Genomic DNA, 20296 nt, shown 5'->3' with positions numbered 1-20296 from the left:
CGCGCTTCTTCCGGATAACCCCGCGCCATCTTCACAGTAACCGCACACACTTCTTCCGCTTTCTAACACACTTTTCATTACGAGCACCGTATTACATGCACACAACCACAGATTCGATCCACGAAAATGGCGTGCCAAGTTAATTAAGAAATGTCGCAGATATCGTATAATTTGGTAGCATGCATGTTTGCATGCATACAAGATCACAGTAAAGTGAGCGTCTCCCATATAGTAAAAAAGGCTGATGATAGTGTATGTACATGTATATACGTACGGTATACAAACTCTATTTACAAACTGTCATCACACCCACTCCGCCAACTGTCAGTGTAGCCTCAGTCTTCCGTCAGGAGACGGTAGATCCCGTGGATCATGATCGAATGATCGTGCGAATTTATCGAACAGTTTCCTGGTCGCCACGGGTGAGTACGAGAACGTCGCTCGTTTCTCTGTCTGTTTCATGTAGTCAACAATATTTGGCAGCGAGCGACTACTCAATGCACCGTCTCCCAACACGTTTTCTATAGCTAAACATGGATAGGAAAGAAAACAACACAGTCACTAGCTGCATGCGCTTTTAGGCTTTGACTATATTTACCCAGCTCGGGTGGTCTCCTCCTTCCTACAAGAGGACTGTTGGGTTTGGAGCGTGATGTATTACTGAAGAGAGACCGTTGAGAAGACACAAATGGACTACTTGGCATCTGTATTAACACACCATCAAAGACAACAACATGCAACGACTGCGAAAAATCAGTAAAAACCGAGCATTTACGTCACGTCCAACAGATTGTGCGAATTTCGGAAAGTAACGTCCGTATTCTTTCTTTTCTGATACGTTGGCAACGCCTCTGCTGCCTTTGCGCATTCCACTGACATTGTCGATAGAGTCGATACGGGCATTATGAAAGTCCTCGTGCTGTTTCACCATCAAACCAATATATCCCAACGTCTACAAACGTAAACGAATGGAGACAGACGACAGTGAATAAGACGTACACCACAGACAAAAACCAAGATACAAGCCCGTTAGTAAATAAATGTCCAACCTCGGGATGATACTTTTCTATTGCTGACCGTAGCCTTTGCATCGGTATTCGTAGCATAGTCACTTGCTCGCAAGCTCGTAATGACCTTCTGTACGTTTTCAACTCATCCAACATCTCTTCGAGACCAAAGACGGATTTGGGTTGTAATCGAGCCAATTCTTTTACCGTGCTCCTGTGAGAACACACAAACAATGCACCGACTCTGTAAAGAACTAACGGATGTAACTCTAGACTGATGGAAAACCTTCGGCTCTTCTGAAGTTTCTTGGACGGTAAATCAGGAAGTGACGACTGAACTTCTGTCTGCATCTCTAGAACTGCCTACAATAAAGTCAGACAACAGGAATACATTACCTTACGTTCTGCATGCTTCCAAAGCAGACATGACAATGACAGTGTAGTAGTTGAACGTAAGAACAGTATACTTTAGGAAATGTCTAAACACCAATAGGAAAGGTATGACGGGACTATGGGTATGCGTGTATTGCTGTTTGTGCGGTATGCAAATTGTCTTGCTAAATCACTCTGCGCCTTCTGTACGCTCACAGAGACAAGAGACAATCTGAAGAATGAATCAGTCCTAATATTACTCAACGGTTAACTCACCTGGCCTGACTCAATAAAGTAGATGTATGCGGCTGGATCACCTTCACGTACAAGATATCGATCCAAACTAGATCTTTCCTTTTCCAAACTGTGGGCAAGATGAAACTTCAAGGACCAGTCCCAGTCCTTCAATAAGTTCCAAAGCCACAGAATGACCACCACACACGTGCATCAAAAACGACACTTCGATACCTTGAAAATGTCGATTGTTTCTAGAAACGATGTCTTCTCATGAAGATCCTAGTATACATAGTTAGAAAAGTCAGCACAGGCACTGATGGCTCCCGGCCACCGTAAATGTCTCACCTCTCTCTTGAACTTACGAGCAGCCATGTAGAAGTCTGAACCCTCAATAACCATAAGCCTCACCTAAACGAAGAGAACTAACCCTGTTTAGTCTTATTATGGAAAGAACAAGCAACTAACCATTGTTTCATTGGCAAGAACTGTCATGTCACGCGGTACTTTAGGATTAAAAAATGCCATCTCGCCGAACAGTTGGCCTTCAACAATGTGACCAAGGAAACTGCCGAGAGTCTAAATATAAAACAAATATTCGACAAGGACATCCTCGATTCTAGATGTTATTAGACTGAGAATGAATTAAAATATATTAAGTTAATGCACTTAAATTCTATGATCTGAAACTCTTGTTGGTAATTAATTCAAGTCATTCCTATTTAACCAAATAGCAAGTAACGTTAAGTTATAATAAAATAGACCAGCCAGTAGATCAAAATCCAAAGTAACTCTCTTTAATACATAAGAAATTTCTTCTGACAATTTCTTTCCATTACAAAATGGACAAATTGAATGTATCAACTGAATATCAATTCAAGAAACCTATACTCACATCACAATCAATCCACTCCAAGTTTGTCAACAAAATCATTAAAGAAAAAGTCAGCTACTTGTACAGTGTACTTGATAGAGTCATTGCAATTAAGTAAAGTAAAGCCACATCTTGGATGAGAGTATAAATTTGGTTAGCAAAAACAGTTCTTTCACACATAATTATTTGTATTACTCCAATCTGTTTAGAAAATACAAACAAGATATACTATGTCTACTAGTCTGCCCAAGTTCATTTCACTCAAACTTCAGCGGCTGTATACTTTGCCATATCAACATCCTGTGTCACATCCATCAAATGTAATCTATAGAAAGTAATCGTATGGCATATATAGGTGGACAGCAACAGCATGAAACACCAAAACCCACATTTTTTGTAAATTACTGACTCATGCCTATCAATGAGTTCTTATTCATTTCACTAAATGAACATGAGCCAAAGGTCCAAAATAGTCGACCTAGCTGAAGTAAGCACTCTTGCCATCAACCAGCTACGCCATATAAAGTTATTGACCTTAAGCTTTGCCTGATTAATTAAACCTATTGCTGTTTGTAAAAGTTCATGTTATTACGATATGATAGTCTCATCACAATAATGTTGTTATCTTGATTGTTCTTTAACAGACCCATCAAACCAAATTAATAAAATATATAATACAGTCATAAATATCAACAAGACCACCCCAGATCGATAAGGTAAACACACTACCACAAGAGACAAAAACAAACAGGCAAGCAAAGAAACAAGTAACTAAATACAGAGAAACAAACCAATAAACAAACAACAAACAAATAGACAGACAAGGAAACAAACAGCACACACATCTGTAGTAGAAAGGCTAGAATTAACAATTACTTATGTTCTTAACACCTTATCAACATTTGCATGTTTGTCTGCAAGACAGCTGACTGAGACAGGACAACTTGGTGAGCTGGGTCTGCTGCTTCTCTTTCTCAAACGCAGACCTAAACCTTTACTACAACCCTGCCAGTCATCCCTACCACCAAATGTAGTAGACGAACTCGACATCAAATTAGACTTGTTTAGCCCCAAAGGCTCACTAGAAGATCGCGGCAGATGGCTAGAAAGCAGAAACAACAACGTCATATATGATATCAGCTCGCTATGCAATCTGAGGCACACAGATCACATCTCCTATACCTACCTACTATGTCATCCTAGCTAAGTGACCCTAGCCAAGTGACCCTAGCCAAATACTGTTTAAATTTGTATACAGTCTCTTACTTGGTAAAATTCTATTCTAACTTCTTGCATCCCTCCACCTGCTTTAGCTATTATAATTCTGATGGTAGAAAAAATTACAGCAACTTCAATTGTCAATTCTTGTTCTTCCAAATGAATATCTGCTAACAGCTGGCCTCAAAACAAATATCTGCTAACATCTGGCCTAGCTAAATAGTTTTTTGGCTTGCAGATAATCAAGACTAAAATCTAGCTGTTATGTACAGACAAGAGTACGAACAGTATGTTGTCCAGCAAAGGATCTGACAGAAGGATTGCTGTACACTACTTGCATTCCTACAATTACTTCCAAGTGATCTGAGTCACCAACAGATTGCAGAATCTACAACAAATTCAACTCAACCTTAGTGACCCAAAAGGCACAACACTGCAAATGTTGTCTGAAGCGGTTATTGGCGTATAAAGTGACATTAAAGAGTTCCAGTTGCCCTTTTGAATACCTCGTCGAACCAAAAGTGGAGAAGACTGGATTGCTTTTACTCCTCTATGTTCCCCTAGACCTGCAATTTGTAGACACAATTTAGCAACAGGCAGCAATGACACATACCGCCGCTTAATTAAAGCAGCAAAACTAACCTATCTTAGTCTTTGCAGTTGTGTAAGCAGACAGGCAACCCGACAAGACAACGAAAGCCCTTTGTATAGAATGCATGCAGACACTATATCTACACGCAACACTCTTTCAACAGCTACATCTTTCAAAAGAAGGGAACCTGCAATTCTTGTCATTCTCTTTGTAGACTGCTTGACCTCTTTCAATGACCAGCAGGGTGGCTGTTCGCAACAAACTGGCTACAAACTCTGCAACCAGGAAAACGTCACTACTAGACTTGACCTCCCACTGGTCAAAGCGGAAGTAGATTCTTACCGTTCGGAACACCGTCCAAGGCAGAGTTGCATCGAGACAATAGCCAGTGAACAAAATCCCTAGCGCGTACAAATTCGCAAACTAATTTGATTAGTGCTTCCAACACAACCGGAGTTGTAAACTAACTGCAGGGTCTCCTCATCTCTTTCTTCATATGCCTGACTCAGAAATGCACTGCGTTGCATTAACAAATCTGCACCATGCTGTGATCCCAGAAGGTCGCTCATAATCGGTGTACACAAATTGTGCGATCTGCCACGCCCACGACTAAGAATTATCAATAGGATCCTATTTTTACATGTGCCTTACTCAGAGCCATATATATTACTCTTAGCCTCGGATCCCAGACGTTTCTACAGGCGAAATGGGGTCTGGTGAACATGCTCCAAATCTGCATGTCTACAGTAACAATTAATTAAACGCGCCCCGGGAACGTTGACGTCGAAAGGCTAGGCTTCCATCTCCTAGGCAATCTGTCACGATCGACGTCGTACCTAGCTTTGTACATAGCGTTTGTGCGCTTGTGTCACAACGGAGACTGAATGCAAACGTACTCGATGTAAGGTAATGCACAAAACACGTGAGATGATTACCAAACACAGAAAGACGACTCATCTTGTGTCAATGACATCAGCTCCAAACCCTTCAATTCCAGGACCAGATATCGCTCACTCTGGACTGTCCGCGGTCGTTTTAGACGTCAAAACAGCAAACAGCATCGAGTACGTTCGCATCCATTCAGTGCGTTCGCATTCAGTCTCCGTTGTGACACGAGCGCACAACGCTAGACGTACGTGTACAACGTCGAGCCTGCCGACGTCAACATTCCCGCGGCCGCGTTTAATTGTTGCTGTAGACATGCAGATTTACAAACAGCAACGACTCTAGCTGTAGTCGACTTGTTCTCTACGAAACAAGAGAAGCTTAATTAATTAATGAGATAGGATTGCACTGTTTGCATACCAGTCTGGTCTTTAGTGAAGCATTCAATTAGGAAACTAAATCCGGTCTTTAGATAGCCGATTTCTGGCTACGCGGCACACAACGACATCAAAGCCTGTTCACCAGACCCCATTTCGCCTGGAAGGATGACGTGACGGAAAGGGGTCCGGCTACGCGACTCTACTACAGTACGTGTACATGTACACGTAAACAAAGCACAGGATCCGAGGATATTACGCTCCAATACGGCTCTGTTGCTCTCTGCGCAGAAGCCTTGGAAGCCCAACACTGCCTGACGTGCTATGACAACAATGTAAAATGAATTACAGTATTTACAGCTTGACCACCTTGTAGCAACTGAGCTGATTTGGTTATTAAAAAGTAATTTGCACTAGTGGCAGCTGTCTCTATGCTAGTGAGGACTGAATCTGACAGTTTAAACATGAAACATGAAAAAGTAGCAAGTCTAGTGCAATTTGCTGTGTATAGTATGTAGTATGTGTATACAAGAATTGGGATATGTAATATTGTAGACAGCAGTTACTGTAAATAAACCCCAAAAAATTCATCTCAATTAAACTGTAATTAATTCATTAGCGATTTAGTAAGTATTAATCTGTCTCATAGCTTTTAGTAATGATGATGGACTGAGTTGTCGATAGTACTACACATACTTCAATTAATTATGTCCCTGTATCCTACCTTATCAATACTTCCACCATCCTCTACTCGTACAAGAGGGCTGACACCTTTCTGAGGGCTAGTTGCTTTTTCTGCCAATTGACAACTTGGTGATGTAGATCTACTGTCTCTAATATCCAGTTTCAGTTTTAAATTTTTTCTGTGACTAGAACTTCTCCAACCATTACCATCGCCATCACAAGTAGATGAAGCTGAAATCAATGCAAGTTTGTCTAGCCCCAATGGCTCACTAGAAGATCGATGCAGATTGCTAAAAACAGATACAATAACGTAAATATAACTTTCCAAAGTAATTCAAATTACATCAAATTAAAAATAGCAGTAAAATAAATTTGTTTCATAAATTCATTGACAGTCTAGAGTCCATAACCATTGTTCATATGGAAACAGTCAAACAGTGTATTTGCACACAGCATACAATAACAGTAAAAACTGCATCTTTTGCATGTTTTCTTAATGCCACATTCTGTGCATACGTAGATTTTAAAAATTATGCTCACTGCTGAAGATGAAAATGAGATATTTTTATAAACTGCAGCATATTTATAAACTGCAGCAAAAACTGCAGCATATTTCTAACCAACATCCCAACCGCAAAACTTATCATATTACACTCTATAGCCCACTCATACACACCTACACAAATAGGTTACCTGTAGTTAAAATAAGGTTAACTTTATTTTAGAAACAAGAGGACTGGTAAATCTGTATTCTTTAATTAATTAAACAAAGCTATCTAGCAACATTACGAGACCGAACTTTGGCAAAATTTGTGTATCCATCCCTGTTTACCATACAACTCTTGTGTACAGAGCATACAAGCTATGAATGTAGACACCCAACGTGATTACTAGAAAATCATTAACTTAACTTAATTAATAAACCAATTTGCTCAAATTGCTGCTTTTACATTTTGCTTACAGTTGCACACAAATCGTGTTTTAATAGCTCTGGCCTTGCGCTGTATTATGTATTAAATTTCCATACAAAATTAATGAAGCACGCCTCTTATGTTATTAATTAGTTACCATTAATAGATCTAGATACCGCTTATGAATACCAATCAATAATATACATACATACATACAACTAAAACATAAAAGTGTGAACTCCACCTTGAGCGAAGACGGAACACTGTACACATTTCATTGGGATCTGTAGTTCTAGATCTTGGTAAACCAGCTGACTTCCATTTATCACTGCCTTGTCGAAGTACAAGTTGAGAAGGCCGAGTTCCTTTTCCTCCTCCGCGTTCTTCCAGACCTACAATATGTTGTCACAGCCTTGTAACTACTAAGTCACGCACCAACAAACAGACAGACATGCCACAGCCACATCAAGTAAGTAACCTTGCTTGCTTTTTCTTGTTGAGTAGACAGACAGACACCCCGACAAAACAACATAACCCCTTGATTACGTGCACAATTACAAACACTAGCACCAAGACACGCTTCAAAAACAAGTACAACCTGTGATCTTTATCATTTTCCTTGTAAACTGTTTGACCTCGTTCAATAAACCGCAGAGTAGCCGTTCGCAACAGAGCTCCTACAAACTCTGTAATGTCGAGCTACTGTCACAGAAAATCATGCCCGCACGTCGAAAACAGCAATGTCATACCGTCAGAAAAACCGTCGAACAGCGAGATAGAAGATAATAACCAGCGAGCAAACCATCTGCAATCGCAAAGAGCACCCGAACAATCGCATCTACGTGTACGTAGCTGCTGCTGCAGTCTTCTGTTTACTCACTGCAAAGTCTCCTCGTCTCTTTCCTCTGCTGCCAGGCTGAGAAAATCAAGTCGTTGCATCAAATCACGACTCTCACGTCGTGCAGGCAAATCGGCGCTCATTTTCAGTATCTTGTAGTCTACGCTAACTAGAGAGTGATCGATGTTTGCCACCCTCGGAAGAGGTTGTAAAATGCAATTAGTGCATGCAAATCAGCACAGCCGGAATAATCTACCTGATTTGGTCAACTTGCAATGTCAAAGTGTTCAATCTTTTTTACTCTGCAGTTCTGACCTGCTCTAGACTAGTTTCTTGCAAACACAGTCGAGTAGTAAAAGCTAGCTGCATGGTCTGTAGATCAGACCTTGTTGCATGCATCTAACCGTCGCGGCCAATCAATAAACTACGGCATACACACTGTAGAGCTTCTGCACGTACTTCCGTAATTCCATTTTACAGGCCAGACAGTAAACAGTCTACGCATGCCCAGTAATCAGACGTCTCCAAGTAGAAAACCACCTATTTCAATTTCAAAATTTATTTAGAAATATCATGAATGTATTAGAAATTGCATGGCCAACAAAGAAACAAACTCACCTAGGTCTGTGCCAAATAACCAAGTGCACAAAAAGAATTCAAAGCTCAACCTACAGCATGATCGACTGAAAATAAACTCTCAGATGAATGTAAACTAACACAATAAAGCAATGACAATGTGTTCTTCCAGAATGTTAGAGTAATAGATTTGTAATTCTAACCAATTATAAACTTGGTATCAATAAAGTTGGTCTAATTAATTAATTAAAAGCACAATTGTATTATCATATAGACTGTATTAGCTCTATAGAATACCTACAATTAATCAAGTAATCTAGCTATTTTTCTAAAACTAAAATATATGTTGCACTTGACTTCTTAGCTACGTATTTCTACGACTGCCAGCATTAATTTATTTTTTTGAATGAACACATACTCCACTACAACTCATTCACCAGAAAGCAAATCCAACACTTCTTCTACCAAGCCAAATGTCATTTGCCCATGATTATATATATACGCCATTACTGTTGAATGGACCGTGGTTTTTCTGCACTATCCAAATTGCATCTTCTTGCTTCCTTTCTAACGCTACCATCTGTTTCCAGTGTAAATGAGTTGCATTTTGAGCTTTCAAGAGACCATAACCATAAAGACCAGGCAACCATGAGCGAAAGGCAGACCAAGGACCTGAGAATCAAAAGTTACTCGATTGAAGCAGTAAACATATCATACTAGAAAATGACTGCAAATAAAGAATAGATGATTAAATGGTTCCATTACAGTAATTATTACTGGCTGTGACATGGAAATAACTTCAATCATTGAAACACCTTGAAAATTGATTGTGATTATCATACAGGGTGTAAATGGGTGAAGACATGCAAGCAACAAGCAAACACTGCATGACACAATTAACACACGAGCAGCATACTGGACAAGGTTATGTATCTCACCTTTAGGTCCCAGCATTGGATTTACACAAATTCCAAAATATTCATTGCATCCAGCTGCTCCAGAAATAATGTGCACCGGAGCTCTGGGATTAATGTAGTTTTTTGCCGTTACTGTTTCATTGTATACAGGCCATAGTCGTTCATATGAATGTTCGTGGCCTTGAATAATGACATCGACACCATTCTCATAGAACAGGGTTTCCAAACTACAAGACAAATGATCATATAAGCAACAAAAGCAGTGCTGCGAAATACTTATGCTACATCCATGCTGATGCTACAGCTGCAATAGTCTAGCTTTCCTCAACATTTCTACAAATTGACTATAATATTTTCCACAACCAGTAACCATACATAAATTCAAGTTAATTAAACCATTTGTGCTGCACTTACTGAGCTCGTATTATACTCTTTGGAGTTGTGCAGTCATTGTGGTCAAGGTTGGAGCAGTACATTGGCCGATGGCCATATGCAATGACCCAAGGTTGCTTGTCACGATTTTTGTTGGCCTTGGCAAGGTCTTCTTTTAGCCATGCTAGCTGTTCGGATGCCCCTTCAGATAAAGTAAAATAAACTTCCGTTGAATAACTACAAATAGACAAGAAATATGGTAAGTTCATGGTTGCTGAGAATCTCTTGCCATGTAAAATGTTAACCCACTATATTTATATATTTAGCTACAATTAAAGCAAGAATAACAAATACATTTCATTATTTGAGACAATACCTTGGTTACTAGAACTTCAATTTTGCTGTATACTCCCTTTAATGATACCTGTTAGCTTTAGAATCATCCAAAAACCTTGTTTTGAAAAAAACATTGCTTTAAACCCTACTAGCGATTTTTATGAGGTCAGTTGGCCAGCTCAATCATGACTATATTATATCTACATACAGCATGACCACATTGTACTAATTAAGTCTCTCTAGTCTAGCTACTACACTAGCTGTACTACTACAACTACTATGACTAAATTTTCTTTGCACTGCATATGCAGTTCCTCTTGAAGCTAATTATTCTACTTCACATACTTACAATTTGAACAATAATAGACCAATGAAAGCACGTTTTCAGCAAATAGATTGTTTCTAATAAAAAATCATTGATTATTTCAAATCCTAAGCCTGCTACTTTATTATGGTAAAACACCTAATACAGGAGCAGCCAAGGTCTTGTCCATCATAATTATTCATCTGCTATTAAACTATTTATACCATGCATAATCACAGACTACAATCCAATAACTGCTACATGTGTTCATACTAAGAATTGCATACCAAACGAAGTGTATCATGGAGATATCAAAGCTGTACCAGAAAGGATTACCATACGTAGGCATTGAAAATCGATTTCGATAATGGCTGGCATTGTAGTCCGAATCTAACATAAACACTCAATTTCATCAGTGTAATATTATCAAATCTCCTCACTGTTTACCACGGTTGCCTACAGCTGTCATGTATGGAATGAACGCAGCAAGATCTTGAATCCTGTTCATAAATGCATCACCATTCTACAAAATGTATAATTGCAAACACTGTTGCTGTGACCATGACCAGCAAGAGATTCATTACTTTTCCTCCATCTGAGTGCAAATCATAAGCAATATCTCCAACATGAATTATTGCTGTGTTTTCTGGGTCTTTCGCCTCTATTTTTAGACGAGGTAAAATTGGAGCTCCACAGTGACGTCCCATATCTCCATACATAATAAACTGTGGAGTCCAGTCCTAAAAACAACCAATTTTGTTGTAGTAACTGCCCACACTCACCTTGCCAAATGAACACCACAAAATTCTTTCAAAGAAATACAGTATTATAAATCAACTACTGCAGTATGATTTATAATACTGTAAAATAAATGTAGTAGCTGATATGCCGGTTTTTGCCCGGGAAAATTAACACAAATTCCTGCATGTAGCAGTAACACAAATTCCAGATATATGTCTGATCATACAACTACTTTGAGATTCCTGTTGAATGTCATTAGTTTAAGATGTTGCTGCCATTGCAACAAGTGTAGAAAACGTAGCAGCTATTCTATAATTCAAAGGTAATTACACAGAAGAAAGAAGGTATGTAGGGATAGGTCTGTTTTTGAAGAACCCAAATATACTTAAAAACCCTACCCACATTGCTAAAAACCTTAGTAATAAACGTCAAGGCTAGTAACAAGCATTTTAAAGTGGTCCACTCTAACGCGCGCTAAATGGCGTGGTCCAAAAGATAGCACGCCAAAAGAGCAGTCTTCCAGCATACACTGGTATAAATTACCTAGCTAGTGTATTGCACAATGAGTTCTGGAATAATTCCTCTCGTTTACCAACAAGTACTGTAACATATGGTTACGTGATGACCTCAGGACACTGAAATAGTAATTAAGATGCCTTAGTGTATTACGCTCGTTTTAACTGTAAATATATTAGTTATTTAATCACCTACATTTCCAACAGAAAGTTTCAGGCAATTGTCGACTGTTGGAAGTACAGTCTTTGAAAGAGGGTTCGGCCAAAAACAGACCGACAGGACGAGCTCCTACGGCTCTGAAATAAGCCTCGGGTGAAGGTTCACTCTAGAAAAAGTGGTCCATGGCCGAACCAGCCGGACCGGCTCCTACGGCCCTGAACGACATGCTGCATGTGTACCGTTTGACGGCAGAAAGGGGCATTTCAGATTCAACAAAAATCTGATATGCTGCGCTACAAAATTTGAGCACGAGACAAGGCAGTTGAATCAGTAAAAATTGTGTCATTCCAACAAAAATTTGGGACGACACCATCACTGTTTACAATGATTAGATCAGCATGCAAGAGCGAAATTTGGTAGAGCTGTGACTCACCGTTTTAGAGATGTGTACCAACACACAACACATGCACACACACACACACACTCGTGCAGCCAGCCCCTCCCCTTTTGCAAAAGGGAAGTGGCTGGCTGCGTAGGACTACACACACGTGCACGCACGCATGCACGCACGCACGCACACGTACCTTAAGCCCTCCGCATCTTTCGACGTCGACCTTGAGGTCAGTTGTGGAGATAGCTCCCCCTGCCTCTAGAGACAGGGCCTCCATGCGCTACAATCCACCTGGAGCTTGGCCAGAGTCATTCAGGGGCACTGACAATGGTGCAGCTCTGGGACTGGACACCAAGGCCCACACGTACCTGTCTGCTGCATGATGTTGCTGCCAAGCCAGCGGTCCTGTCCACCCCAGTCAATGACCAGGTACTCATTTATACTCCTGAGTCGAGAGAAGCAAGTGTGGGTGAGTTCCTAGCTCAAGGAAACTGCACTCCACCAGGATCGAACCTTCAACCCTCATCATGGCATACAAGATCCTGGATGTCATCACCAATGCTCTAACAACTGTTCCACTGCGCCGCCTCCCCCCATACACACACACACACACACACACACACACACACACACACACACACACACACACACACACACACACACACACAGCTCTCCTTTAAATAAACATATGGAACAGAGCAATCTCTACAACTGGTACATGTACCTAGTGATAGATGTATCTAAGACATGACCTTGTCAGTTCTCATGGCAGTAAATGTGTAATATTGACTGAACTGTCCATTACTTTCCACACAGTAGATATACTTCTTACCAGGATCAAGATCCTATCACAGACAACACAGTTACACTGTAACAGCACAACACTAAGCCACACAATAAATTAATTAATTAATTAATTAATTAACTAACTACTGGTTATAGTAGCCGAAGGTGAGTTGTCACCTTTACACACATACACACACATGCGGGCGCGCACGCACGCACGCAGACAGACAGACAGACACGCACGCACGCACGCACACAATAAGTAAGTCACGCAAACCGAAGCAGTCCGTCAGCCAAGGCTTGATTTTGCGGGGGCGAGGCTAAAATATATTCATATCCAGGAACTTTTCGCCTTTCTAGGGGTGGTTGCGTTTGGAAATCTACTGGAAAGGACACTAGGACGAAGATCACTGTCTGTAGAAGATGTGCACGTAAAGGACAACATATTGGCTAAGTCTTAATTAACCAATAAAACTGACGATAGACTGGCGTATTTGCGACTAATCACGTGGTAGCGTCTCGCTAGTTTTTGAGCACACTGCCGTCTCTTGGCGTTTTTTCACCAACAACCTAGTAAATTGTAAAGAGGGCATGTGATCGCGTTTTACTGCATTCTAAAATCTGGTGTGCAGCTACAAATACGGGAGGTTTCTGACCCCAAACTTGACGCACTGTGCAGTAATGGGAGTAAGAATTGTCAAGTAGAAACCACAGTTCTGCGCCTCAGCAGTCTTATAAGGTGGAATATGGCTACTCTGTTGAGATTTCTTTGCGCTGAGTGCTGTTTTCAACGAGTTACGGTATTCCTTTACTTCTTTGCAATTGTAGTATGAGTTCTTAGTGTTCTCTTGTTCTGTTCTTCTGTAACTTTGTCAAATTGATTTTCGAGTTTGCTGATAGTTGTAAGTGTTTTGATAATATAAGGAGTCATAACTAGCCAAGGGGATTGATGTTGAAGAGGTGTAGAGGCTGAACTGTTTGTTCATGCATTAGAATACCTACTCTGCATATAAGCATCTAATATGGGGAAGGGAAAAAGTGGAGAAACTGTTCATCCTGGAAGAGATTGCCACTCTTGTGCTAGATGTGGTACCACTGCAGAGATCCAGAAAATTGAAAGAAGAGTTGAAACAGGGGTAGTGGCTGCCCTTGAAATCAAATCAACCCAAAGTCTTGCTTGTGTCACAAATGTGAACAATAATCACTCATAGTATTAATTATTATCAAAATATCACTATCACACAACCATAAATTCATCAGAGAGAGTCTCTTACTAGAGGAATAGTGAGTATGTACTACAAGTATATGCAAATAAGATCAATTTTCCAATAATTATAAAGGCATGTAACTGCAGTTTATTATTAATAGATAGTTATTAAATTAATTGATTAGTTGACTAATTGTTGCACAGTCATTACCTGAATATATACTGTACTAGACATGTTTAGTAGTCTAATTTGTTGCTGTGATATAGACATGCGTTGTGTATTACATCAGACAATTCTTTTCGAGACAGATCAACATTTAATTAATTAGCCAGAAGCTACACAGTAGAATACGCTAGCAAGTAGTTTGACAAGTTGTACAGTGTACAGTAGCCTTACATTTACAGTCACTGCCGATTCTGGCGTTACCATCAACGGTAATGCAAGGTGATTACAACAAGTGGCATTTGTAGATATGAGCACACGGCCGTCTCAAAGAATCTAGTTTTCTGACAACACTGTACGATGATAGCACGGTAGATAAGCTTCTAGTGAGAAAGGCGTCTAGTGGTGTGTCGACTCAACGGTGTTGCAGTGCGTAGTTGAGTTGCCACTTCCGGCTTAGCATGGCGTTCACCATGCAACTTTCCTCTTCCCAAACAGGGTCTCAAATCGCGCTGTTGACTTCGCAGGTGTTCGAACAACGAGCCCGTTTCTCATAGCTACATAATTTATTTAATTAATTAATAATTATGATGCGCGATCCCAGCATGCTCCGGTACACATATTGCAACTTTGCTAACTCACTGTTAGATTAACTCGATGCATGTATTGCAGTCCTTTTGGATTTCCATAGGTAAATCGCCAGGACTCTCCCTCTTGCCGATTTAGTTGTGTAGAATCGTTTGCAGGGCTGTAGTGGACAACAGACGAGGAACTTTCATCAGTAGACCACATGAAGACCATCTCGTTCGGCGCGTAGCCATACGACATGTGGATCTGTTCCGGACCTTGCAGAGCAAATATCATAGGAAGAACAGTGGAAAAGAAAACGAAGTAGTAAGTCATCGTTGCGCGTGTAATAACCTGTTGCACGTGCACAACACGTGCAAATTAAGACATGTACACGTTCTTACAATATGTCGGCAGAGCATTAGTTGTCGGCTGAGTGTTTGTCGTCTACAGTAGCAGCTATACGTAAATTGATTTGCTAAATAATTATCATAATAAGATGTACGTCATACGTAAATCGATTTGTATATTCGGGGGGCGGAGCTTCTAGAGCATGCGCAATCTCGAGGGTAACACGCACCTTTCGCCGATCTTGCTGTACACAAAGTCCACGTTTCCGGGTCTGCTTCTGAACCGTAGATCATCTTGCCGTTGACTAGGCTTTGTAAGTAAGTTCACTACTTACTATTTCGTGCATCTTGTGAGAGACTTTGCCTGCGTAGAGACGCGTAGGAAGCCATTTCTTGAGTACGGCTTCTCGAGGGTAAGAGACTGCTGTTCACGCTGAAGTCGTCTGATTCACACTCTGAACAGATGCACGTGGAGTGGAAAGACAGACTACTCATTGCTTAGTGATGGAAGTTTTGTCAGATGAAGATTTTGTGGTAGGGGAACCCATTCGGGGTAACCGAACGTGCCGCACTGTCACTGTCTGTGTGGCTGAAACTAGGACTACTTTTCCCCCATCTAGCGAACTACTCGAACTGTGGAACTGTGAAACTATGTATCTTGTCGAACTAGAGTCAGCAAAAGTTTGTCTAGCGTATCCAACTCGTCATGGAAGGCGGTGAGCTCATGAGCTTACACATCACTTGATGTGCCTTGGTCTGATTCTTTGTTTGGTATACAGAGAAATTGTCTTGGCTGCTTTCAGTCGAACTCCACACTGTATCAAGTACATTTCTCTACACAAAACCTGTGTAAGACTTGATTTTATCATGAGAATGCCTTTCCTTGCAACCCAGACTCTGCAGATGCAAGGTCTTGCTCGAGAACTCTGATCTTGCTTTGAAGTTCCACTATTTCATTTGCTTGCTGTTCAATTATCGGACGTAAACCATCAGCTTTAGCGCCTCAGTGACATTTTTGACAACTAACATCTTCAATTTTGAGATCACTACTATATACATGTCTTGATCAACTGCAGATGAGGTAGAACAGCCTCTGCTTTCTGATTTAGACATTACAGCTATGGAATAGTGCGTATGTGTTGTGTTACTTTAGACATAAACTGTTGCTGGGACTTGTAGACTGCAGAGCTAATTGTAAACAGACTACAGAGTACGTGTACTGTACTCTGGTCCGCGTCAGTGTACCTATCGAGTGCAAGTTATCACAGTAAGAACTTCGACTTGGCCAATCACACATATACAGAAGCAAGCTAGACTGCCCAGAAACAACGCGGAACGCCTACATGTCTGGTTACTTGAAATGGGTTCCCAGGTGGCATGATTTCACTTGCCAAAACTAATTCATCTCTAGGCAATGAGTAGTCTGTGCTTCCACTCCACGTATATCTGTTCAGAATGTGAATCAGGCGCCTTCAGCTTGAACAGCAGTCTCTTACCCTCAAGAAGCCATACTCAAGAAATGGCTTCCTACGCGTCTCTACGCAGGCAAAGTCTCTCACAAGATGCACAAAATAGTAAGTAGTGAACTTACTTACAAAGCCTAGTCAACGGCAAGGTGATCTACGGTTCAGAAGCAGACCCGGAAACGTGGACTTTGTGTCAGCAATATGGGTGAAAGGTGCGTGTTACCCTCGAGATTGCGCATGCTCTAGAAGCTCCGCTCCCCCCCAATATCGTCTATTATTGTACGTCCTAGGAAGCCCATTCCATACATGAATGAATAGGTCAATTTTTTAGTAGATAGCCTATAGTAGTGTAACAATGGACTTGGATGTGTCCTACAGCTACCAATTGAGCTGAACTGAACTGAACAATTCAGATGTCATATGGCTATGTTCATTTGCCATTACTGTTGAATGGACCATGGTTTTCCTGCACAATCCAAATCGCATCTTCCTGCCACCCTTCTAGTGCTAGCCTCTGTTTCCAGTGTAAATGAGTTGCATTTTGAGCTTTCAAAAGACCGTAACCATAAAGACCAGGGAACCATGAGCGAAAGGCAGACCAAGGACCTGAGAATCCAAAAGTTACACTATTGAAGCAGTATGTTTATCACAACAGCAAACAACTTCAAACAAAGAATAGATGATTAAATAGTTCCATTGCAGTAATTATTACTGGCTGTTAGATGAAAATAACTTCAATCATTGAAACAACTTGAAAATTGTTTGTGATTATCATAAAGGGTGTATGTAAGTGGGTGAAGACAGACAAGCAAACACAGTGTGAAAAATTTTACCACACAAGCAGCATTGGACAATGTTATGTATCTCACCTTTAGGTCCCAGGATTGGATCCAAACAAATTCCCAAAATTTCATTGCATCCAGCTGCTCCAGAAATGATGTGCACCGGAGCTCTGGGATTAATGTAGTTTTTTCCCGTTACTGTTTCATTGTATACAGGCCATAGTCGTTCATATGAATGTTCGTGGCCTTGAATAATGACATCGACACCATTCTCGTAAAACAGGGTTTCCAAACTAAAACAAATAACCATACGAGCAAACAATAGCAGTGCCGCAAATACATAATACATATGCTACAGCCATATGATGTTGCAGCTGCAATAATCTTTCCTCAACGTTTCTACTAAATTGACTATAATATTTCACAGCCAGAACCATACATTCAGATAAAACAAGATATCCATGTTGCACTTACTGAGCTCGAATTATACTCTTTGGAGTTGTGCAGTCATCGTGGTCAACGTTGGAGCAATACATTGGCCGATGGCCATACGCAATGACCCAAGGTTGCTTGTCACGGTTTTTGTTGGCCTTGGCAAGGTCTTCTTTTAGCCATGCTAGCTGTTCGGTTGCTCCCTTAGAATAATAAACTTCTGTTGAATAACTACAAAATAGAAAACAAGCAAAGGTAAGTTTATGGTTACTGAGAAACTTGTGTGTAACTGTCTCTATTTGATTGACTTGCATTGTATGGTTAATTAAATGCTATTCTACAGCTCTAAGAAGAGTGCAACTCAATACGGTAAAAATGTGTTTCTGTTAAGTACTGTCATACCTAATGAAGTGTATCACAGAGATATCAAAGCTGTACCAAAAGGGATTACCATCTGTAGGCATTGTAAATCGGTTTTGATAATGGCTGGCATTACAATGCATATCTAACACAAACATTCGATTCAGTAATGATATGTCATCAAATCTCAATCATCATTGTCTACCATGGTTGCCTACAGCTGTCATGTATGGAATGAATGCAGCAAGATTCTGTATCCTGTTCATAAATGCATCACCATTCTACACAACGTAGAACTGCAAAATACAGTGATGCAACCATGCAGTAAGAGATTCTTTACTTTTCCTCCATCTGATTCCAAATTATAAGCAATATCTCCAACATGAATTATTGCTGCGTTTTCTGGGTCTTTTACTTCAATCTGTAGACGAGGTAAAATTGGAGCTCCACAGTGACGTCCCATATCTCCATACATAATAAACTGTGGAGCCCAATCCTATGAGGAAAATAATAATCACAAAGATGCCTGGTAATAGTTTAAATGAATAATCCATGCAGTTTCCCTTGTCAGTTCTCATGGCAGTAAATGTGTAATACTGGCTGAACTGCCCATTACTTTCCACACGGTAGATGTACTCCTGACCAGGATCAAGATCCTATCACGTACACAACGCAGTTAGATACTGGTAATCACAACGCCACTGTGCGACAACAATGACGGCGACAACAATGACAACAATGACTACTAAAAAAAAAGTCTGTTCACGAATTAGATGGACTCGTGCCTGAGGGTTGGACCTTAGCTAACAGATTATCAAGAAAGCCGGATGTTATGTTTGTATAGGAAGCTATCGTAGACTGATTGCATTCTTGCGTGTGTTGTCACAAGGACGCAAACCACTAGATATGGTGATTGAAGTAAACCCTAACGAAGAGTCAGATGCTGGTGAGTTTGATTCCACAGAGAGCTATGACGAAGATCAAATGCAAGCCACAGGAAATCAATAAATGCTTGCTTGTACTCTAAATGAGTTTCTAATTGTTTGCGTCATTAGTATTTTGTTACACCCCTTCTTAGTTTGATAAAGAGTTATCTCACTGGGGGTTGTCTCTAGATTGATCTGATTAAGCTTGTCTCCACCCGCTAACTTATTACAATTCCGAAAGTTGCTTATGCTGGTCTTCTGTTCATGGCAAGAAATATATGATTATTATAATTGAATTAAGCTCTTCAAGAGCTGTCCATCGATATCAATTAGACCTCGGAAACCCATACTATAGTCCTGCTACGCGCTGAATTCCTCAGTCCATCTAATGCATGAACGGACTTTTTTTTAGTAGCTGCTATATGGCCACTCTGATGCACTCACAGTTAGACGAACTCGATGCATATACTGCAGCCCATCTGGATTTCCATAGGTAAATCGCCAGGACTCTCCCTCTTGCCTTTTTATTTGTGTAGAATCGTTTGCAGGGCTGTAATGGACAACAGACGAGGAACTTTCATCAGTAGACCACATGAAGACCATCTCGTTTGGCTCGTAGCCATACGACATGTGGATCTGTTCCGGACCTTGCAAAGCAAATATCATAGGGAGAACAGCGGAATAGAAAAGGTAGTAGGTCATGTTGCGCGTGACAATGACCTGTTGCACGTGCACAACACGTGAAAGATACGTTTGATATAATAGCCTCGTGCCCGTTCCCGTATAACACGAAAACGCCAAAGAGGGTCTGGGATTATACCGCCTACCGTTTATACTATTAAATGATCAAACTAGCTCGTATGTCACCAAGCCTCAGGCTACTAATACGATTAGTCTAGTTATATATTTTAGTTATTCTCATGTGTCACACGGAATGTCTTGCGACAGACTTG

At 40.6% G+C, this 20296-nt stretch overlaps 2 protein-coding genes and 1 long non-coding RNA gene across 5 annotated transcripts; 1 reads left to right on the top strand and 2 right to left on the bottom strand.

Moving 5' to 3' along the window:
• Window positions 1–59: 59 nt before the first annotated feature.
• LOC134178916 (uncharacterized) lies at window positions 60–8145 on the bottom strand. Of its 2 annotated transcripts, none has more exons than XM_062645828.1 (15): window positions 8035–8145; window positions 7904–7959; window positions 7753–7840; window positions 7633–7691; window positions 7399–7546; window positions 6284–6533; window positions 2082–2192; window positions 1962–2024; window positions 1848–1895; window positions 1656–1781; window positions 1294–1370; window positions 1050–1221; window positions 776–952; window positions 599–704; window positions 60–527 (listed from the first exon to the last, which is right to left on the bottom strand). In XM_062645828.1, exons 1-15 carry the CDS (start codon window positions 8133–8135, stop codon window positions 325–327), a joined length of 1785 nt encoding a protein of 594 aa, XP_062501812.1. In that variant the 5' UTR covers window positions 8136–8145; the 3' UTR covers window positions 60–324. The 2 variants fall into 2 exon arrangements, with proteins under 2 accessions (XP_062501812.1, XP_062501814.1); XM_062645830.1 differs by lacking the exons at window positions 6284–6533; window positions 7399–7546; window positions 7633–7691; ... (1 more) ...; window positions 7904–7959; window positions 8035–8145 and adding exons at window positions 3379–3589; window positions 4115–4271; window positions 4348–4406; ... (1 more) ...; window positions 4640–4698; window positions 4766–4915.
• Window positions 8146–8290: 145 nt separating this feature from the next.
• Window positions 8291–20041, bottom strand: LOC134178601 (acid phosphatase type 7-like). 2 transcript variants are annotated; one of them, XR_009969648.1, is made up of 16 exons: window positions 19788–20041; window positions 18983–19073; window positions 18758–18915; window positions 18623–18698; window positions 18460–18562; window positions 18100–18288; window positions 17713–17918; window positions 15103–15305; window positions 13057–13149; window positions 11082–11237; window positions 10945–11020; window positions 10785–10887; window positions 9900–10094; window positions 9507–9712; window positions 8611–9240; window positions 8291–8532 (listed from the first exon to the last, which is right to left on the bottom strand). XR_009969648.1 is itself a non-coding variant. In XM_062645478.1 (15 exons), exons 1-15 carry the CDS (start codon window positions 20007–20009, stop codon window positions 9059–9061), a joined length of 2259 nt encoding a protein of 752 aa, XP_062501462.1. In that variant the 5' UTR covers window positions 20010–20041; the 3' UTR covers window positions 8291–9058. The 2 variants fall into 2 exon arrangements, 1 of the variants encoding a protein (XP_062501462.1); XM_062645478.1 differs by having other exon boundaries at window positions 8291–9240.
• On the top strand, window positions 15432–16837 carry LOC134178602 (uncharacterized). Its single transcript, XR_009969649.1, has 3 exons — window positions 15432–15691; window positions 15750–16093; window positions 16157–16837. It is a non-coding gene; the product is annotated as an uncharacterized LOC134178602 (long non-coding RNA).
• Window positions 20042–20296: the final 255 nt, after the last annotated feature.

Source organism: Corticium candelabrum, chromosome 4, assembly GCF_963422355.1.
Source record: "Corticium candelabrum chromosome 4, ooCorCand1.1, whole genome shotgun sequence".
NCBI lineage: Eukaryota > Metazoa > Porifera > Homoscleromorpha > Homosclerophorida > Plakinidae > Corticium > Corticium candelabrum.
Note: the sequence above shows the minus strand (reverse complement) of the source record. Positions and strands in the feature narration are given on the sequence as shown.

Excerpts from the sequence above, each read along its gene's own strand:
- LOC134178916 (XM_062645828.1), bottom strand. The coding sequence starts at position 8,135 with ATGAGCGCCGATTTGCCTGCACGACGTGAGAGTCGTGATTTGATGCAA. Across the intron at positions 7,841-7,903 it reads GTTCGACGGTTTTTCTGACG|AGTTTGTAGGAGCTCTGTTG; the intron begins GTATGACATTGC and ends TCGACATTACAG. Across the intron at positions 953-1,049 it reads TAGAAAAGTATCATCCCGAG|ACGTTGGGATATATTGGTTT; the intron begins GTTGGACATTTA and ends TTACGTTTGTAG.
- LOC134178601 (XM_062645478.1), bottom strand. The coding sequence starts at position 20,009 with ATGATATTTGCTTTGCAAGGTCCGGAACAGATCCACATGTCGTATGGC. Across the intron at positions 13,150-15,102 it reads TGCATCGAGTTAATCTAACA|GATCTTGATCCTGGTAAGAA; the intron begins GTGAGTTAGCAA and ends TGTCTGTGATAG. Across the intron at positions 10,095-10,784 it reads TCCATGATACACTTCGTTTG|TTATTCAACGGAAGTTTATT; the intron begins GTATGCAATTCT and ends GTCTATTTGTAG.